General features: G+C 32.2%; 1 protein-coding gene across 5 annotated transcripts in view; it reads right to left on the bottom strand.

Annotated features, from left to right (window-relative positions):
* Nucleotides 1-20547, bottom strand: part of LOC117222967 (opioid-binding protein/cell adhesion molecule) — a 727814-nt gene that overhangs the window by 208591 nt on the left and 498676 nt on the right. For all 5 annotated transcript variants that reach the window (XM_076525588.1, XM_076525593.1, XM_076525589.1 and 2 more), the window contains one exon: nucleotides 2153-2314. In XM_076525588.1, the coding sequence (XP_076381703.1) occupies nucleotides 2153-2231 (79 nt within the window). In that variant the 5' untranslated portion in view covers nucleotides 2232-2314. The remainder of the gene's footprint in view (nucleotides 1-2152; nucleotides 2315-20547) is intronic.

The following is a 20547-nucleotide window of genomic DNA, read 5'->3' as shown; positions in this document are numbered from 1 at the left end:
CTTCTAATGGTACCGAGTAGAAGTAGAGTGCCTTTTAGTTTTTTCTTAAAACGTGTTCGAAACAAAAGTGTCTTTCATGGCATCCACTTTCCTACTTATCTTGTAATCGTTTTCTTACGAATTCATGCCAATAAAGTTAACATAGCTTTTTACTTTCGCAAACATGATTTCCATCTTTTCCAGTTTCTATGAAAAAATATGATACCTGACAAATTAACATTCACAAGATATACGTATTTAATTGTTTATACTCCAGTCTTGTTCCTATCAATTTTACCTTACTTCGCAAGTAGTGTAAAAATAAGGCGAAATGTGTTTTCACTGTTGACTAAACTGTTCACACCCGCGAATTGGATCAGGAAACTTCGCCCGACAAAGAAAGCAATCAGAACTCGCTGAAAGAGAGCTAAATAGGGCAAGTTGAAAGCTATACCACAAGAGTATTGATGTGTCTGTTATTAACGGAAAAAAGAGAAGCGTTCTTATTTTAAAAAATCAAACGAAACAAAATTTCTTATATTTCGAAAATAGACGATAGAGTTTACCTTTTCTTTTCCGAAAAATTGTCTTGTTTTTCACAGTCTGTGGAGTCAAACTAGGTTTGAATACGACTCTACACACATTATATTCGGTATATTACTTTCAAGCAGAAAAATATTGTTTCACGTGGTTACATATTAGCTGCTTTAAATTCGGTGCGATTAGATATACATAATAATATGATTGCAAAACAAGTATAATTTTATTATTGAAAGATTCACAATTTTCGCGATAATGGCAATGTGCCATTTATAGTAGTTCTCTTCGTTCTTAACTTACTTGCTAATTGTCTTTTCAATATTACACTATAATTTTGAATACATACATACCTATTTTGTGTTAAGAAAGTCTTGTTTGTAATATCTTTTTTTTAGTTTCTTTTGTGTTAGGGTAAATCAAGTGCAAGATGCGGTGAACGAAATAATACAAAAAAAAAGTAAGTTCAATAAGATCTATTTAAAAATCTTGTTCAGAATTTTAATTCAAAATTATATTTCATCCATAATTAGTTTTTTGGACTCATTTTTGTAACGGAAATTCTAAGAATGCATTGGTGACATTCATACGGAGATTAAAGAAAAAATGTAGAAATTTTATTTTTCTATTATCGGTTTTATTTGTCACTGGTTTCCTCCCTGGGATCCCCAGCGGGGCGCTGTTATTCTGTTTCGCTAACGTTCCCATATCTGTATTGTACTTCCCTGATGCACAGTATAGCCTCCTAAAGACGAATAGCGAACGTTGAAAGCGGCCTCTTCGAAATACTCCTCTCTCCTCTATATACCACCGCACGTACATCAAGATTAGAGCACGATGGAATTAGCGGTAAAAATAGAAAATACAATCTCCGGATTTTCACAATCGATACAGTTTTTTCATTACAAATTCATACTTTTGCAAACGAGGTTCACGTTTTTCCAAATCAAATGTACTTTTTACCAAATTAAATTCACCTTTCACTAAATCAAATTCACGTTTCACTAAATCAAAATCACCTTTCACCAAATCAAATTCACTTTTCCTTAAATAGAATTTACCCTTTCGTAAATCAAAACTCTTTCACAGATCAGATCGACTCTATTATGCATCTCCAAGTTGTTTTCTTAACCAGTTAGAAAATTTTGACGTCGCAAAGAAATGACAGCATTTTGTGTCGTGACGAGCATACTCGTCATGCGGAAAAATTTGCTGTTTAAATTGCAATTTTTTGGTGATGTTTAAAATATATTTGTAAATTTTTAAATGTTTTAAATATTTGGAGGCCAAAACGAAATAAAACGAAGAAATAAAAACATAAATATATGTATATGGCATTTATATAAATTAAGTTCGTCCAAATAAAGTTCACATAATCGGAAGCCCGTTTAACATTGGAGAAGTCAGGATTGGGGAAAAATATCATTTTCAGACGAATGAAAGAGATCAATCGTATTTCTTCTGATGGACTGCCATACGTGAGACGTCGTCATAGAGAAGATTTGCAATCAGAATGCATTTTACCTTTCTTTCTTTTCGTTTCAATCTCCTGTCCGTTGCTATAGGTAAAAACCATGCATACATGTATCATCGTTTGAAATGGTCGAGTGTTTCTATAAATATAAGACGAACTTACCTGTGTGAAAGTCGGATGCCGATAGATAAACGAGGCAGCAAGTCGTTAGGAGCCGAAGGAGCCACATGACAGTGCACATGATTGCTCGATGCGTGGCTCCTCCCTTCCTTATCTGTCCCCGCTGCTGCGGTCTGCGAACCGCTGCCTCGACATTGCTGTCATCTGAAACACATGACCGGATATCATGAATACATTCAGTTTCATTCATGCTTGAGTAGGGTTGGAACTTATCGCCGGGTAGCATTCAAATCCCTTCTGTCTGTTAAGATTAATTGATTTCATTAAACATCGGGGTCAGGGTGTACATTTGTCGCGTAGCTCAGACGACTAACCGTTGCTATCGAAGCATACATGGTTGGATGTCAAGAAAAGTTCATTTTGCATCCCGTACGAATAGTACTCGTTAACTGTTTAATATTGCTTCTTTTCTTACATTTGTAACGTATGCCATTTATCGTACAGTATACTTTCATTATAAACTATTTAATAGTGCAATAACTTATTAGAATGTAACATCAATGTGTCGGTATAACAAAATAATACGTTTGACACGTTTTGTAAAATTCTATCGATCGTATTTTGAAAATGAAACGTGATTTCTAACTTCTACAAATGCGATCCAGTGTGTTGATTTTTTTGGATACATAGAAAAATATCCGCAGAAATTGGCAAATTCTGGATATCTTTATCACTTTTGATGTGTGGAGTGATTTTCTATTAAGTATTGATACAATTGAATTATCGAATGATATTAGAGAAGTAAAAGTCGATTCATTGAATGATCGAATGATGTATGAGAAAAGTGAGGTGATCCGAAATTTCTATCCTTATCAAAATATTGTGTGGAAATTTGTGACATTGTTTAATAATATGCAATAACATGCTTACATGTTTAGTTAATGCGTTAAAAAATAGTTTATATCAAATTTATAACTGAAGAATTAATTTCCACCACATAAGGTTTGTTTTGTTGTTATATATACGATAATTAATAATTACATATAATATATCAAGTTTTAGTAGAATATCAAATGGCCAGTGTGAAGGGTCGAGTAAAAATAGCTCGGCTCGGAATGTTTTAATAAATATTATTATCAGAATACAATATTGTTTAACACTAAACCTACCGCAGCAGGTCAAATGATCCGTCTTTAAAAAATTATATATTTTACAATGTATTACGTGAAATATATTATTTAATAAAATGTGGTGTTTGAATAAAACAATTTCTTTCAAACAATCATAAAAATGGTAAAGAAAAAAATTAAACATTTCTCAATTTCACTCACGTTTACCGCATATTTCGCAAAAGAATGTTTCTCGGTAAAGAAATATGCAAGAGACAAATGAACATTTAAAAATACATTAGATTGAAATTATAATAAAAGTTATAAAAAGTGTGAAATGGTGATGTGATAACGTTGTATTTAAGAAATTTTATCAGAATTTTTAAAAAGTTTCATTAGTGTTATTTCATCAGTGTTGCACAAAAGAGTTCGTCACAATATTACTACAAAAATAGAAATTACAATTATTGCAACAAGCACAAAACGAATCTCGAAAATTAAAAAGTTGCATCTTCTTTCGAAATCGGTGTTTTGTAAACTATACAGTAAGTGCACAATAGCAATAAGTATTATACAAAATTATAGACCCGTTTACAAGTCACGAAGATTCAGGTACATTTACACAAAATTACAAATCCAAAGAAAGGTTGAAACTCGGATGATGGTATCGAGGTCGGATTAAGTACACGAAATCCATGGCTTGACGAATATTAATATACAGTTTTTATCTATTTGCGTCAGGCAAATATTCCGGAGCCTATTATCTCGAAAATGAAGCTTCATGCAAGATAAGTTAATACAGCGCTCCATTTTAAAAAAATTGGGAGAGAACTTTATACCCTTAACAGCTGACCTAGAAAATTCTGTTGCACATCGGGCGATCAGCCTCCCTGCCACGTTTAATTAAAAAAACTGAAGTCGATATCTGCTGTGCGTTTTCACAGCAAACAGGTTGCAGCATTTTATTTTTTATCCGTCCTGTATATTACTCCGATAAAAAATAATGTTCGTCGGTTGACAAAAGTTATGCACTGAAAGAAATGAAACGTTTCCATCGTTAATGAAATATTTATTTCATTGAAAATTACTATGATACTTTTGACAAATAACGTTGTTCTGTTTATACGAATGAAGTCTTTTAATCAAGCAATGCTTTAAATTATTATTATGTACCAGAATTGGGCAAAATTCTATTCGGATGACTAGACTGCTGATTTTTATGCAAAATAAGAATAGTCTGCATTAATTACGAGATACTGGAGGTACGTAGATATTTATTTTGTTCCATAATTACCTCAACAATTTGAAACTGGTTGAATTTTATATGTAATCTTTTATACGTAAAAACTGATTTACAAATTAATCACATAGAAATGAAGTTCCTAAATCAAACTATTAGCAAACTAAAACAAGATTGTTTAAACAAATTTTTATTTTTATTTTTGTATGTAATTCTTGACACTGTTCACGAGACTGTACGATTTATTATATTTCGTTATTTTAAGCGTGACGAAATATAACTTTATTAGGCAATAAGCATTTCACGGAAATTATGCATAGATTCTATAGCCTTACCTACACGAATAATTCATTTCGAAGTTCAGTCATAATTAAAGTTTGAAGTGAATATCATTCTGGATTTCTGAGATATAGGCCATTATGTAAATTAATTCCTGTAAAGTAACGGCAGGTTTCCTATGCTTGACAGAACACGCAGGTGTATGAATTTTAATACGAAAACGAAAATTAGTTTTCGTAGGCATGTCCTAATGAATTTAACATATACAATTCATTTTTCGATACTGGAATCTCAATACCTCAAGAAAAAAGAATATTCTCAATTAAATGTACAGTATAAATGCTTATTTTCCATAAGTTGTTACGATTCTATGATTTACTTCAAATCATTCGTTTCTATATAAAATAAACTGTGCTTTCAACGAAAATAATTTATAAAATGTAAAGAAGCAGATAAAAATTTCCATTATCAAGGCACCACTAATCGACCTGAAACGATGTGCATAAAACCTTATATTGTAATAATAATAATACCTCGTACACATTTATGTACCTCATGCAAGAGGTACTTTGATTTAAATAATATCAAAATAAAAATTATGATACTTTTTAGAATGTTCAATTGACACCCTTATAAGTAAACTGAATGAAGCCTTTTAAATTAATTTGATAAAGCTTTTATCATTCATTTAAGAATGGTAAGTCTCCTCGAGATATGTACTTTAGGAGATCAGCGTTCTATGTAAGATTTTCGGTATTCAATACGATTATATTACCCGAAATTGGTTCCGAAATGTTTGAACAACATGGTGTAATCTAGGGAAATGATACAAAATTTTAAAAGTTAGTGGATTAATTCGTAAGCATTTTAAAATGTCAAACTAAAAAAATTCAAGATTCAATCATCGTCTGGTACAGAGGTGATAATTATTGTTAGGGATGGTGGAGGTACAATTTTTTGTGTGTATCGGTTTTTTAATAATAACCTGCGATAACGAAACAATAATAACGAAGTATCCAGGGAACAGAAATTCCTTTAATTGAAGAATAACGCTCGATCGCATACTACACAATTAACACTCAAAACGGCTGAAAATATTGATTGGTAGAGTCTATCGTATTGTTTGCATATACGATCTGTCACACATCCCACTCCATCAAACGTTATTGTTTGTCTCTCTAATGGAATTATTAAGTCGAATCATATTTTGCAGTAATGTAGAAGAGAAAAATTATCTGTATGATTGACGGCTGCTCTGATAAAATAAAATATTTTATGCTACAGACATAGAAACGCTAATAACGTCTGTGTAATAATTATGGTTCGAGGTTATATTATAAAATTCGCAAATTTATTGTGTGAACTATATTAAAGTAACATTCGTTTCACTCTTCACTTGTTAGCAACAGAAAATTATGGATATCACTCGTCAAATTCTATACTATATTCATGGATCTATATGGTATTGCGCAAACATAAGCGATCAGATAATTATTATTATGTAATATAATAATAATTATAATAATAATAATATAAATAATAGTAATATAATAATAATTATTATTATGATGTATTATTCATCAGTGCCAATAAAATAGCACATCTTATAATCTCATATATTTTGCATAGTTAGCAAAGAAGGTGAACATTATGATTTGTGAATCAATACTAAGGAGTACAAGTAAAACAAAAGTGAACGATTGAATAACAATGTATAAAGGAATTCAAAAATATAAAAGAATAACATTATATAGGAGAAATATTACGGTAAAAAGGCGTAAGAACCTATAAAATTTATTACCTAATCGATTTTGTCCACAGTGTTAAAAAAAAAGGAAATGTAACAAAATAATGTTTAAAACGCATTTTGTTACCGTAATGTGTGTCTTTTACGCTACGGTTTTCTTAAAACGCGATATCGATATACGCATAGGGTGTCATGTAACTGTTGCTTCAATCGGAAGGATTCTTCATAAGAAAAGTAAAACAAAAATGTAAAATACAATTTTTTTCGTCGGAGGCGTCGGTTTTGAGAAAAACGAGTAGTGTTAAATTAAAATCAGCTGACACGTCTGATCACTATTAATCTGTTCTTATTGTGGATACTAAGACACGTGACCTGAACGAATTCTTAAAATCATGTTCCTCGAAAGCGAGGGCTTCAATGATAAACTCGTATGTTACATTATATTTACATTGTACATAATTTTACGAACGAATTTAATGTAGCTTTAAATACATAGGCACAAATGAACACACAGGTACAGTTATTTACAAGGCATAGAAATGATACATTTATGGGTGAAACTAAATTTTTATTGATAGAGATGTACCAGAGATTTGTGATACCTGTATAACTATCTATTATTCAATACAGTTCTGAACAATTTGAAAAGCGTTGATATAACATTTTTTGAATTAAGTCTGCGTTTTCGAGAAAACCGAGTTGGCAGATGCGTCAAGTTTGCGTGACTTGCAGTATCATGAGAAATAAAATTGGTATGTCATGTTCAGGCGCGCCGTTTGATTCATATGCAATAGAATCATTTTTTCAAGCTAATTTGTCTCGAAAACGGAACTTTAAATGAAAAAATATTATTCCACATTTTTTTGTATTATTATATGTAGAATCCTCTCATCCTCCTCCCTGTATATAATATTTAATATACCGGAGTTAATACACCTAACGAACTATTGAATAACAACAAACGAATGAAGCGATTTTTTCAAAACAGCAACAAAGGCGACCACACGTTACGTCGATAGCGTAAATCGATCATTCAACCATACGTCATACTTCGGCTAATTACGTTGTATTTCATATGTATCCAATTAAAACGCGCAGTTGATGCCGAACAAAACAAATAATTGGTAATATAACACCGTATCCTGAAACATAAAAGTTTATTGTTAATTATAAAGAAATAATTCACTGAATTTTGCTTGTACTTTTTACACATTCACGATTTCGTTTCGTCAGAAGTCGTGGTAAAATAATTTCTAGCTTCACGTGGAACCGACCCATTATTTAACCAATTGCTTCGGATGTGCTGTATAGGCTGAGTATTCTACCAAGAGTAATGCGAATATAAATGGAAGGTTGAGGAATCCATTTATATCTTCATACTAAAAAATAGGAAAAAAATCGCTTGGCTCAGACCTGTCTCCGAGCGATGCTGCTTCCACAGGTTTCTGCCTTTTTAAACGCCTGTTGGGTAAGTGCACGCGCGCAATTATATCGAGCCTCGGCCACTTTGCTAGATGGCCAGCAATGGTCGAGTGCTAATAAGACTTCGTACATGCATTTAATTCTCCTCAACCGAATTCTTGTTCACACTTTGTCTATCCTTTTCGAAAGCTATTTATTTACAGCACATTAGCCCTTTGAATCCACCCTTCACACCAAATAGCACAGGCTAATATAAAGACATTGTACACTAATCTAGGATTTATTATAATTTTAAATTTATATTGTACACTAACCTAGGATTTATTATAATTTTCAATTTACATTGTACACTAACCTAGGATTTATTATAATTTTCAATTTATATTGTACACTAATCTAGGATTTATTATAATTTTCAATTTATATTGTACACTAATCTAGGATTTATTATAATTTTCAATTTATATTGTACACTAATCTAGGATTTATTATAATTTTCAATTTATATTATACACTAATCTAGGATTTATTATAATTTTCAATTTATATTGTACACTAATCTAGGATTTATTATAATTTTCAATTTATATTGTATACACTAATCTAGGATTTATTATAATTTTAAATTTATATTGTACACTAATCTAGGATTTATTATAATTTTCAATTTATATTGTACACTAATCTAGGATTTATTATAATTTTCAATTTATATTGTATACACTAATCTAGGATTTATTATAATTTTCAATTTATATTGTACACTAATCTAGGATTTATTATAATTTTCAATTTATATTGTATACACTAATCTAGGATTTATTATAATTTTAAATTTATATTGTACACTAATCTAGGATTTATTATAACTTTGGGAATCAATCTGTCTTGTTTCTCAAAACTTATTTGTATTTAACTAACTTGTATTTTACTAACTTATTATCAAATATCCTTGAATCATATATACGTTTTCATAATTTCCCTCTTATAGTAAATTAATATGTCTCGTATAATCAATAACTCTCTTATAGTAAATTATTATATCATTTCTATATTTCTCCAAACTAATTTTGATAAACGTATATTATAATCCATGGGCGTAGATTCAGCTATCAAAGCAATTGATCATTAATGTTGTCATACATTGTACAAGTTTATGTCAGGGTGCTATGAGAATAAATATTCAACAATCCTACAGCGATCCTCGTGAAGACTTGCCTGCGGAAACTGAGGTAAGTAAACACTGCCGAAAGTGTATACATTGTTATTGGAACGGACTCTAACGAAGATCTGTGCATACGTATTATTTGAATATTGATTAAATCACTAAAGAGGATATCGTATTTCACGGTTAATATTATCGTTGTCTCAAAGTACATATGTAAGTCAGAAAATTTCTATTTGTGCATACATCGAGTATGAAATCTTTTTGAAAAATGTGTAAGTTACTATAATTGTACTGCATGTTTTCTTTATATTTTGTTTAAATACAACACTTTTATAAGATGTACAATTTGACCGTTTTCGGCGATTGATACTCGTCATGAAGAAATAGCAACATTTTGTGTTATGATGAGTGTACTCGTCAAAAAAAGCCGATTAAAAAGCAATAACTTATTTATAATTGAACCAAATGATTACAATTTTTTTGAAATATTAGACTTACTAGTTGACTAGACAGTGGATAACAAAGTGTTTGCAAAATTTGCATTTGTATCGAATGACAACAAGAATAAGAAAATGACGTTTTCTTTACTTTTTTTATCTGATCTTGTACTGACAATATAAACATTGCGTTTTGAATATTTCTGTAACTTTTATGTATGTTTATTGACTGAGACCCAATCAGATCTAGATCTACTCCGATCATTGTTTTAAATATTGAGCATGAAACGTTACCGAAAAAAACACATTTAATGATAAAATTATCTTGTTAATAAGAGAATTTATGTGACCTTTGCAGCGTGTGTCAAAGTTAAGGTAATCGAAAGTAGTTCACGTCTTCAGGAAATAATTTCTTATAATATGTGTCTGTTGTAATAAAAGATAAATGTTATCAATATATAAAATTGAGGTAAATATTGTCCTCGAAATTTTTAATGCATCGAAACTGATGGCGTTATTTTACTGCATACATTGATTGTTATGCGTGCAGCAAGTAAACAATTTTTTGAAATTTAAATCGAATCCTACAGAGAATTTTACGATTTATGATGCTAATGGCATACAATCATTTGGAAATACAAAAGGTTATTCTATGGAAATGAAATTATAAAAGGTAATTCGTAAAATGATGATTAAAAACTTTCCGATTTTATTTGTTTCATCTGCATATGCTGCATTATATTTTTAATAAAAACTGTATCATCGACCACAAAGAGTGCTCGATTTACCATGGAATAATGACTTCGCATTGCAGTATTAATGACACGTGATAAATTTAACGTTTATAATGTAAGGATATTTATTATTAAATAAATAATCGCAACGACGAGCAATTAACTCAGTTCAAATGGTCTCTCGTATACAGAATTGGAAACGGCTGAGGAAGTTCACGGTCGCCGATATTAGTTCGTCTCATTTATCAATTGATCTCGTTTAATAGCCGCTCTCCTGGAAAAGCGCCCATAGAGCTCGTTTTAAGAAGAGCTATTTATACAAAGCTGGGTCACGATTTCCATTAGACATCGATTTCCATCCCCGAAAGATACTAGCGAGCTAATTTCCAAATCGACGAATTTACACCTTCATTATTCGGCCGAGCTTTATATGCAAAAATCTCATTTAAAATTCATGACGTGAAAAATTCTTGTAACTGAATTCAATAATTCTAAAAATCTCATTTGGAAGCAGTGTTCTTGGAAATTTCAACGCCAGATCAATTTTCAAGCAACGCCCCTTCTGCTTGGAACTTTTGTAACTCCCATAACTCTCAAGATGTCCCTAAAATTTCTTCGCATTCGTTTTCTACACGGCTCGTAAAAAGTTAATATTGTAAAAGGATCGATTCCTTAGTTCACAGAGGAAAGCGAATAATCTCGTAGGTTTCCGCGACGGGAAAGATTTTTTGCAGATTGTTTTCGAGCAGAATTAACTTTATATTTGTCGAATAAGACATATGACAATTTTGTATTCAAAAATAAGCAAAATAAAAGCAAAACCGGCAAAAATTTACACAGTAACCAGCTTCGCTAGCCTAACTCAAAATCTGAAATTTGAGGCTTTCGCGGCCCGGTATCAGTGTGGCACTCGACTCCTGACGAAGCTGACTGTAATTCTCACGAAATGTTCGGACAATTCCTCCAAAAGGACACGACTTACACCCGAAACTCTCAACGGTGAGAACTGTAGTTCAAAATTTGTTAGAATCTCGGTAAGGAATAAATAAACTTTCCTAATTAAACAGGTTTATTAAATGTTCCATGTTAACTCGGGTCGCAATCTTGACATTTTCAGTACAACAATTTGAACGACCATCTTAACAGTAACAAAAATTATACCCAAGTTATTACTTAGTATAAGTCACATGTACATAGCAAGAATTGTTAAAACGTTTTATATATACTTTAAAGGTATCTTCCTTCCGGAGTCAGTAAGATCTCTTACTACTTTGATGTACCAAACAAGTCAGTGCAAACAAACAACCATCTTTCCAACCACCAAATAATTACTTATTATAGAAACGATAGAAGTTATAATAAATTAGCATAGATATGTTGCAATAATTGGTGACTGTGTTTTAACTATGTAATCGATTTTTGTATTATTTAGGGTATAGCTATTGTGTTATAAAAAAATCTTTCATTTCTATGTATTATATTTGCGTACTCTTGTATTGGTTAATTAGGTGATTAGTACAACTCTTCTTAGAAATTAAGAAAAGATAGGTCCGTCTGGACCCAATCATGGGGTTCCGCGTGAACGCCCAACCGCTGGTACTGCGAAGGTTAATTATTTTCTGGTATTCGTTACTTTTATTTATTACTAGACTTCGGATATTTATGTATTCATGTCATGCGCAAATTTGTGAAATGCAAGGAAACCACATGTTTCACAGATCTAATAGCACTTTTATTTTATAATACATTTATAATGAGGATTCTATAGGACGATGATCTAAACTTTTCTGTGACACTGATTTTTATAAAATGACGTATATAAGAGGGAATTGGCATGCAGATTCGAACACTTAAGGAATTTTTTGTAAATAATCTTCTGTACGATTTTCTGCTAGAATATGTTAGAAACAGGTTATTCGATTATTTTACCACGATTGTGTTTAACCGCACTTTTCTATTGGATTTTACGGTAAATGCGCAATTTTAGGGAGCCACATTAAATTTCAGTGATCTTGAAATATTTTTTCAAAGTCGTTATTTTCAATAACATCTGCTTATAGATATAAGAGGCACTTTCGTCCAATTTTTCAGAGTTTTGCGAAATTCATTGAAATGTATAATAAATAAAAAAACTATTAATAACCCAAAGAGATCGACGCAACTTTAAATAATAATAAAAAAAACTATTATATTATCAATGTTTAATTTACTTAAGTCTGAATTTGGTCTAAATTAGATCTAAAGTAGATCTGAATTAGGTCTGAATTAGCTTTGAATTAGATTTGAATTAGGTCTGAATTAGGTCTGAATTAAACTAAATTGGAGAAGACTATTACATTGTTGCTATTTGATTGGTTTATTCGTTTTGTATTCTCACAAATGAGATGCATAATTGTCGTCATCTTAAGAAAAGCAATCTATTATTTTCGAACACTGTAATAACCGTAAAATTACGAATCGGTATCTTCTCAGTAAGAATCCGTTCATATATGTCGACTTACAGTGTCTGCTAAGATACCGTGAAGTTAAAATAAATTTATGTTCACGAAAGAAGCGTAGAAGTAGTCCGGTATCCTACATGTATAGTCTTGAAGCCAATAAAAGCCGGAAATAATTTAGCGTTTCGTATGACAAAGTCGCAAGTGTACGATATTCGGCTGGTTAAACTGCGGAGAATGCGCGTCGCGATGCGGCACGTTGGTGCCATAATGTAATTAACTCGTTTTATTTCAACGGCCACGGAACGGCGCGGCGGGTGCCTTGCTAATATGAAAGTATCGCCGACTCTGCCGGGGATTAACTTCTGAAACTTTCCCACGGGCGGCGTCCTCGGATTTTAATTAAACTACAATTAAGCACCGTAGGACAGCAAATACATTGAATGAAACAAAGAATCAATGGCATGCCCTATTGTCACGTTGTTTCCCGATTCTGTATCTAGAATAAGTGAGCACCCTTCAATCCCTCAGAATAAGTGTCGAGAAAGCGATCTAGGGAACCAGTTCCGAATACGTTCATTCGTGCAACAACAGTAAGTTAAGACTAAACCAACCGGGTCTTAAAAGTCACCAATGTTTTTTCCTTCAAAACGACAAGAAGACTGTATTTATTTCGATTTCTCATCGTTTTTATTACAATGTATGCTTGGATTAAGAAACTTGTTCATTTCCTATGACAAAGTCATTATGATTTTAGCAATTTTAAAACAAAAAATGTGAAACGGATTGTCTTGACCGGCTTAATTTTGGTGTGAAATCTCAATTTTGCTGATACAGTAAATTCTTCCTAATTGACGATCAGATTGTGCACAAAAATGGACAATTTGGGAAGAGGAGATACGATTATTCGAGCCTCGCAGCTTGTTTTTATAGTTGTTGACTAATTGGTGACTATAAAAACGCGAGCCGCAAGGCTCGAATAATCGTATCTCCTCTTCCAAAATTATTCACTTTTGTGCACAATCTGAGCGCCAATTAGGAAAAATTTACTATATTTGCCGAAATATCACGTTTGCTTGATGTTAGATATTAAGCGATAATCAGTGGGCCGAAAAACGCGAGAAAGTGGTCAAAATTCAATTTTTTAAATCTAACATTGCGAGATAACTATTTCCTGCTATACGGTTACAACAATTCTCAAACATTCAAACATTCTCAATGCAAAATTTAGAAATTCAAAGTAATATTAATTGTTTTAATTTTATTGTTAATTATATTGTTATACGGCTAAACGAGTACATTTATGCTGCCTATGCAAGTGTCATAAATATTTTTTTATTTATGTGCTATAACGGCGAAGTTTAGAACAATATAAACTTTGAGAATGATTATACCAAAATGATTAGAAGAAATAATGATATCTTTACATTTGAAATATTTCCAACAGAATTTTTGTATAAAGATGGAGGACACTTCAATTTTTTAATTACTGATACGTATTCTTGATTCCTTAGAACTTAGGGTTACGCTGTGATCATTTAGGTCAAATAAAACAGGTTTCCAGCTCAATACGCGATGTAGAGTTTACAATAGCGTGGTCGTGCGGAAAGAGTACAATATTTTCTGGAAGTGACTAGAATAGTGCTGTAAATAGTACTAGTTGTAATGTAAATGTTATTAATATAACAATATAATATAACAAATGTCATGAAATAATATTTTCAGATTCGAAAATGTCGAAACAGAAGCTTGTTTTAATATTTAATAATATTTAGTTCTCACAGCACTACCTACAACTTTATTAATCGGCGCATATTAGCAAAGTATACGAAGTTTACGAAATTTTCCAAATGTTTGCTCTTATAAATGCTATATACAGCAGACGTATACAGTATAGCGTATCGAAACAATGACAATCAATCGTATAGCTCGGAAATTCCACTGATTTATTAAATGCATCCATCGTTCGAGTTTGTAGACGCCTGCTAAATGTTAGTTTTCGAGGCAATTGGTTTTGTTACGAAAATGGCATGCGGGGGAGAGCCTGGTTGAATACATTTTGGTTTCGACTGTTGACTTACAAAACAGTATAGTTAATTGTTTAGGTCCTAAAGGTACATTACTGCACCACGTTCGTGAAACTGTAGCCGCGGATCGAATATATTAGAACCTTTCCCAATCCTTTTTAAGTTCAGATTCTTTCAAAGTGCTTTGGTTTCGTGAAAATAAAGAGATCAAATATCTTCATCGAGTAACTCACAAAAATAGTTTTGCGAAATCTCTATTAGTAATAAAATGCTTAGTAAATAAAGGAAAAAGAATTTCATAATTGTTCCACAATACAGTTCTTCTGAGTTCTTTCACTATTTCCATCAATTAACTACTGTTTCTGATTTTTCTCATTTTTGCACTCGAGGTCACGCGATGATCGTAGTATTGTAGGTGGTTGGTTACATTTTGATCACAGCTATTGCATTGCGGTGGTGAATATACATAGCCCACATAAAAAAAAGTCCGATGACATCGAAATCTTGAAAAATATAATTTTCGGAAAAACTTGTATCCCATCGCAATATTTGCCCCTTCGAACAAGATAATATTTTCTTGTGACATTTTTCCCTATCATAAAAAATAAGCGAGATATTCAAGATAGCCATATTAAGTGGGACACCCGGTACACTGTTAACATTCTTACTGCGTAACGAAAAGAATTAAACATGTTTGACTTTGCGATTAAGAAAACCACGCACGTGTTCCCTGAACTGGAACAATCAGTAACGACACTGTCCCTGTATGTGAAACACGGACGCCAACTGTTAAAACACTCGTATTCGAATGAACATTTCTTTTTTACAGCGGATCGTTGCATAACGGTATTTGTGTGAGTGAATTTCTAAAGAACAATGTTCAAAACTATGGACAGAATTTTTACATTCACTTCTATATATTATTTATATATTATTTTTTATATATTATATTTTATTTTATATATTTATATATTTATATATTTATATTATATTTTATATTATTATATATTTATATTATATTTTATATTTATTATTATTATTTGTGCTATTGTTTCAAGTAGGAGTCGCAATTGAGCCGGTGTTTCATAACAGGTTCTTTTACCTTACTGCACACCGGTAAGAAATATGTTACGCTCTATACGTTCGGATTTTTCAATTTATTTTGAAAGCTGAGAGCCTTGGACTACTCTATGCGATAGAGCAGATCCTCTTCATACGAAAACTGCCAAAGTAAGGTACAACGCAAAGTTTGTTTTCGCTTGATTTGCGTCGAGTGAGTTGCATTGAAGGGTTGCAGTATGCGTACGTTGAGGATCACTGACGATATCACGTGTCCTGTGGAACTATTTTATTTTCCCGATGGAAGATAAACTCTATGTTTTAGTTTATATGGACAGTTTTCATAAGAAGAAGTTTTGCCTTATCTCGTGGCACAGTTGGATTTTATCTACGATCTTCAGTTTTCAGCATAAATTGAAAAACACCGAAAAAGGAGCGTTACGAACGCGCCTTACTCGCTTTTAAATTGCTCAGCCATCTTTTAATATTAATTAGCGCTTATTGAAGGAACATGCACGCAATGTTTATAATTGAAACACAACAAAATTTAAAAATATCTGCTTCGAATTAAAGTTCTAAAGAAATTTGAGGCGATGAAAAAATAGCTTTTATATTCGTAGTGCACAAGAAAATGTAAGACACGCATATCGAAACGTAAAGTAATGAAAATTTGTTGTGTTAGTGATCATTTTGAGTTTGAATTTTGCGTAGTCTACTTTCATCTGTTCTGAGTTGAAACACAACAAAATTTAAAAATATCTGCTTCGAATTAAAGTTCTAAAGAAATTTGAGGCGATGAAAAAATAGCTTTTATATTCGTAGTGCACAAGAAAATGTAAAACACGCATATCGAAACGTAAAGTAATGAAAATTTGTTGTATCAGTGATCATTTTGAATTTGAAGTTTGCGTGGTCTACTTTCATCTGTTTTGAGAATAATTTAATTATACCATATGAAAACTATAACGATCTACCTTCGCATATGAAATATTTCTAGTTGAAGGTGAGATCAGACATTGAGGACACTGAAAGCGGTAGCAAAATGAAAGCGGTTAGCAGCGACTAGCTTCAACTGTCGTCACCATATTACGAGGGTATATTTCGCATTGCTTGTTAAAACTATGTTCATATATGGCTGAAACTGCACGAGAATTCGCGACTCTAGTAAAATTTAGTTTCGAACAGATTTTCAGACCTAACTCTGTGTCACGCCGAGCCTCGTAAGAGAATAGGTTCGAAGTCTCCTCACGAACACGTTCGCTGAATTCGAAAAAAGAAATTAAAAGAAATTCAATGTAGACAGTCGTGATGGATGGAGTTTGGGTGATAAATCGTAAAGCGCTTAAGTCGTCGTCAAATGGATGGTGACAGTGCGATGGTATTAGCCGGGATATGATATCACGACAAAATAAGTAAATTTTTTACGAGATCGCATGAATAACGAAAAATACTCGCATTCGTTTGTTCGCGGGTCAATTAAGTAACTATGCAGTTCGTATTACCGATGGTAATAACATTATTGAATAATGTTTTATTTAAAACATTTTGAAGGTTTGGTATAGCCAATTTACCCAATCTATGTATTGTCGACAATGTTTTTGTTGATTTATCAAGAAGAGTCTGTGTTAGTAGGAGACAATGTAATAATGACTAAGAATTAAACTCACAACAAATTAAGTCAGAGAATCTATATTATACAAAACAGTCCCGGAACGATTATTAGGTTTAATAAAACCAAAATGATATTTTACTAAATGTTAGTTCAAATACTTTTCTTCAAGATGAACAACAACATTTTGCATTAATGTACCTTAATCTTGTCCAACTAATTTTTATCCAACTATTGTTAGTTGTTAAATTTTATGTTCGGAAAGTAATATCGGTTTTTTTTCACGAGAAAATGTAAAACAATTTTTTACCGAACAATGAAGCGTAATTTAGTGTAAATATTATTTAATGATATTGTTCTATAACTTTCTGACATTTTTCTAGTTGCTTTGAAATCTGATGTTCGTAGACATTTTGCTTTTTATTGGCAAAATATTGAATCAAGTGTTTTTTCATATTTACTTAATTCATATTTACGCTCCTTCCTCTAATACTGTTATTGCGTATCACGCAAGAATAGTCTCTGTGTTCATTTTGAAGACGATACACAACATGTAAGTTGTACAAAGTCGAGATTTTTATTCATGACATATATAAAATTTACAAATATGTGAAAAGTTTACAAGTTTGTTAAATCCTATTTATTGTGTTGCATATAGTAGCATAATCGTTGGCTACTAATCGGTGTAAACTACAAGCCACAGCTAACATAGCGTTGACCTGAAGGAGGGGTGTAAACATTTACACTATTGCTCTGAAGTCCTCACATACTGAGCCTCGTCTCGTCGATTTAGGTTCGCCAGATTGGTACCTTGTACATTGACCAACTTGCATGATCGTCGGGAAGGAAATAGTCTCGCAAGCACGACTTTGCGTTTGAATCAATGGAGATGAAATTCGTTCAAAATGTCTTTAGAATAAACGGAACTGTCGTGTAACTACAGGGCATCCCAAAAGTTACACAAAATCGGGAGATGAGGGATTCCTGAGGTCATTTGAAGTAACTTTTTCTTTAGCGCAAATGTAATCTGTGGCTTTGTTTACGAGTTATTAACGAAAAACAGTGACCAATGAGAAGCGAGCTCGGCTGACGCAAGGTGATCCAGCCAATGAGCGGACGAAACTCAGTTCCGTTCATTGGCTCGGCCGTCTCGCTAACTGATCTCGCCTCTCATTGGTCATTGTTTCTCGTTAATAACTCGTAAACAAAGCCGCGAATTGCATTTGCGCTAAGAAACAAATTACGTCAAATAACCACAGGAATCCCCCATTTCCCGAATTTAATTAACTTTTGGGACACGCTGTATATTATACGTACACTACGTTGTATAGTATAATAAATATTATGCTAAACAAGTTTCATACATCATTGCGTTGCAGCAAGTGGCGTTCATGGTGATACGTTAGCAATTATATAATAAAGAATTCGTTTATGCACCAAGCGCATGCAAATGAAAAGCGCATAATAACTGGTTACCTGGTGTAATCGGCAATGGCCACGATATGATTCGATTTTATCATCTTGAGAGATTTATGGAAATGTAGATGTTCGATATACAGCGATAATTTGTTATTTAACGAAGTCCGACGATCCCGTAATGCTCTTTTAGAGATAATTCACTATGATGTCGTACGCGGCTTTCAAGAAATTTAGTCCCTCACTGAGCAGACGTAGAACCACCGAAATTATCATAACATCTCAAGTTTCGGCAAACATGGAAAATTACATAAGCCACCACAAAATATCGGAGGATCTGAATTATACGGTCTACCGCAATCGAGATAACTCGTCCAACCTACTCGGTTACAGCATACGTTGCTTAGTGGCAAGGTTTGTAAACACAAAATGTTAACACTGTTTCGTACGGGTTAGTTGTGAAACTAAGCAGCAAAGCTAAATATACATCGTTCGACGTGCACGATAAAAATGAAACAGTGAAATCAAATTAACCCTTTGCCGCTCCAATTTAATGGACCGCTGCTAAATGGACATTAAAATTTACTGCTACCGAGTGGGATTTTATGTCTGGCCAGAGAAAAAAAATCATAAAAAATAGACTATAAGTGATATCGTTAACATTATTTTCTTATCTGATACTCGATATATTTTCGCTTGAATATTTAACGTAGCGTTTGAACCACAGAACGCAATAGAAATTCCAATATATCAATTCGAATGGAGCAAGAGCGTTTTGGAGCGTTCAGACCGGCAGCAGACATTTAAATCCCGAGAGCCTAGGAGAGTTAGGTACGGCAAAGGGTTAAACATTATACCTACTTAACATAATCATGAGACCAGAATTGAATTTATTTCCAAAAGCGATATTATTTGAATAGTTAAACAGGTTTCCGGTTTGCTTAAAGTGTGTCAAGTGAATTGTTTCCGGAGAGTGAAAGGAAAATTTATTTCCACATATTTCGTCAAAAGTCCGAAAGTAGCCACATATTTATAATACATCATTAATATAAACGTAAAGGTATAATGATCTATAAATCACTAATTAATTAAGAAGTACTAATACTTCAGGAAAACTTTATGTTCAGTTCCATGAAGGAATACACCGCTCTTTATATTGGCCAGATTTGAATCCTCTTTGGCAGATAATATTATTGGTTAAAAAAGACATCCAAACAGCTTTTTAGATTTAATATTTTAGATTTTTGATTTTTAGATTTTTTATAGAAAAAGATGCATTTGCTCCGGAAGTAGTTACATATTTATAATACACCATTAATATAAACGTAAAGATATAATGATCTATAAAAATCACTAATTAATTAAGAAGTACTAATACTTCAGGAAAATTTTATGTTCAATTCCATGAAGGAATACACCGCTCTTTATATCAGCCAGATTTTGGTTAAAAAAGAGGCATTATTGGTTAAAAAAGACATCTGAATAGCTTTTTCCATTAATAACGTTAAATAAAATTACATATCCCCTATTTTGATCCTCAGATTACACATACATAAAAATGGAGGAACAATTAATAAGCAAAATTGAAAAAAATTTTTATTTCTGAAATATTATTTAAGCAAATAACTTTTTCGAAACTTGTTTCAAGCGATTAAATTTGTCGACCACAACCATGTATTTAAAAAAAATTCATTGTTCTACGCCCACTAGTTCTCAAGATGTCTAAAAAAATATGGTTTTTACCCTCGAATT

Source organism: Megalopta genalis, chromosome 12 (assembly GCF_051020955.1).
Source record: "Megalopta genalis isolate 19385.01 chromosome 12, iyMegGena1_principal, whole genome shotgun sequence".
NCBI lineage: Eukaryota > Metazoa > Arthropoda > Insecta > Hymenoptera > Halictidae > Megalopta > Megalopta genalis.
Note: the sequence above shows the minus strand (reverse complement) of the source record. Positions and strands in the feature narration are given on the sequence as shown.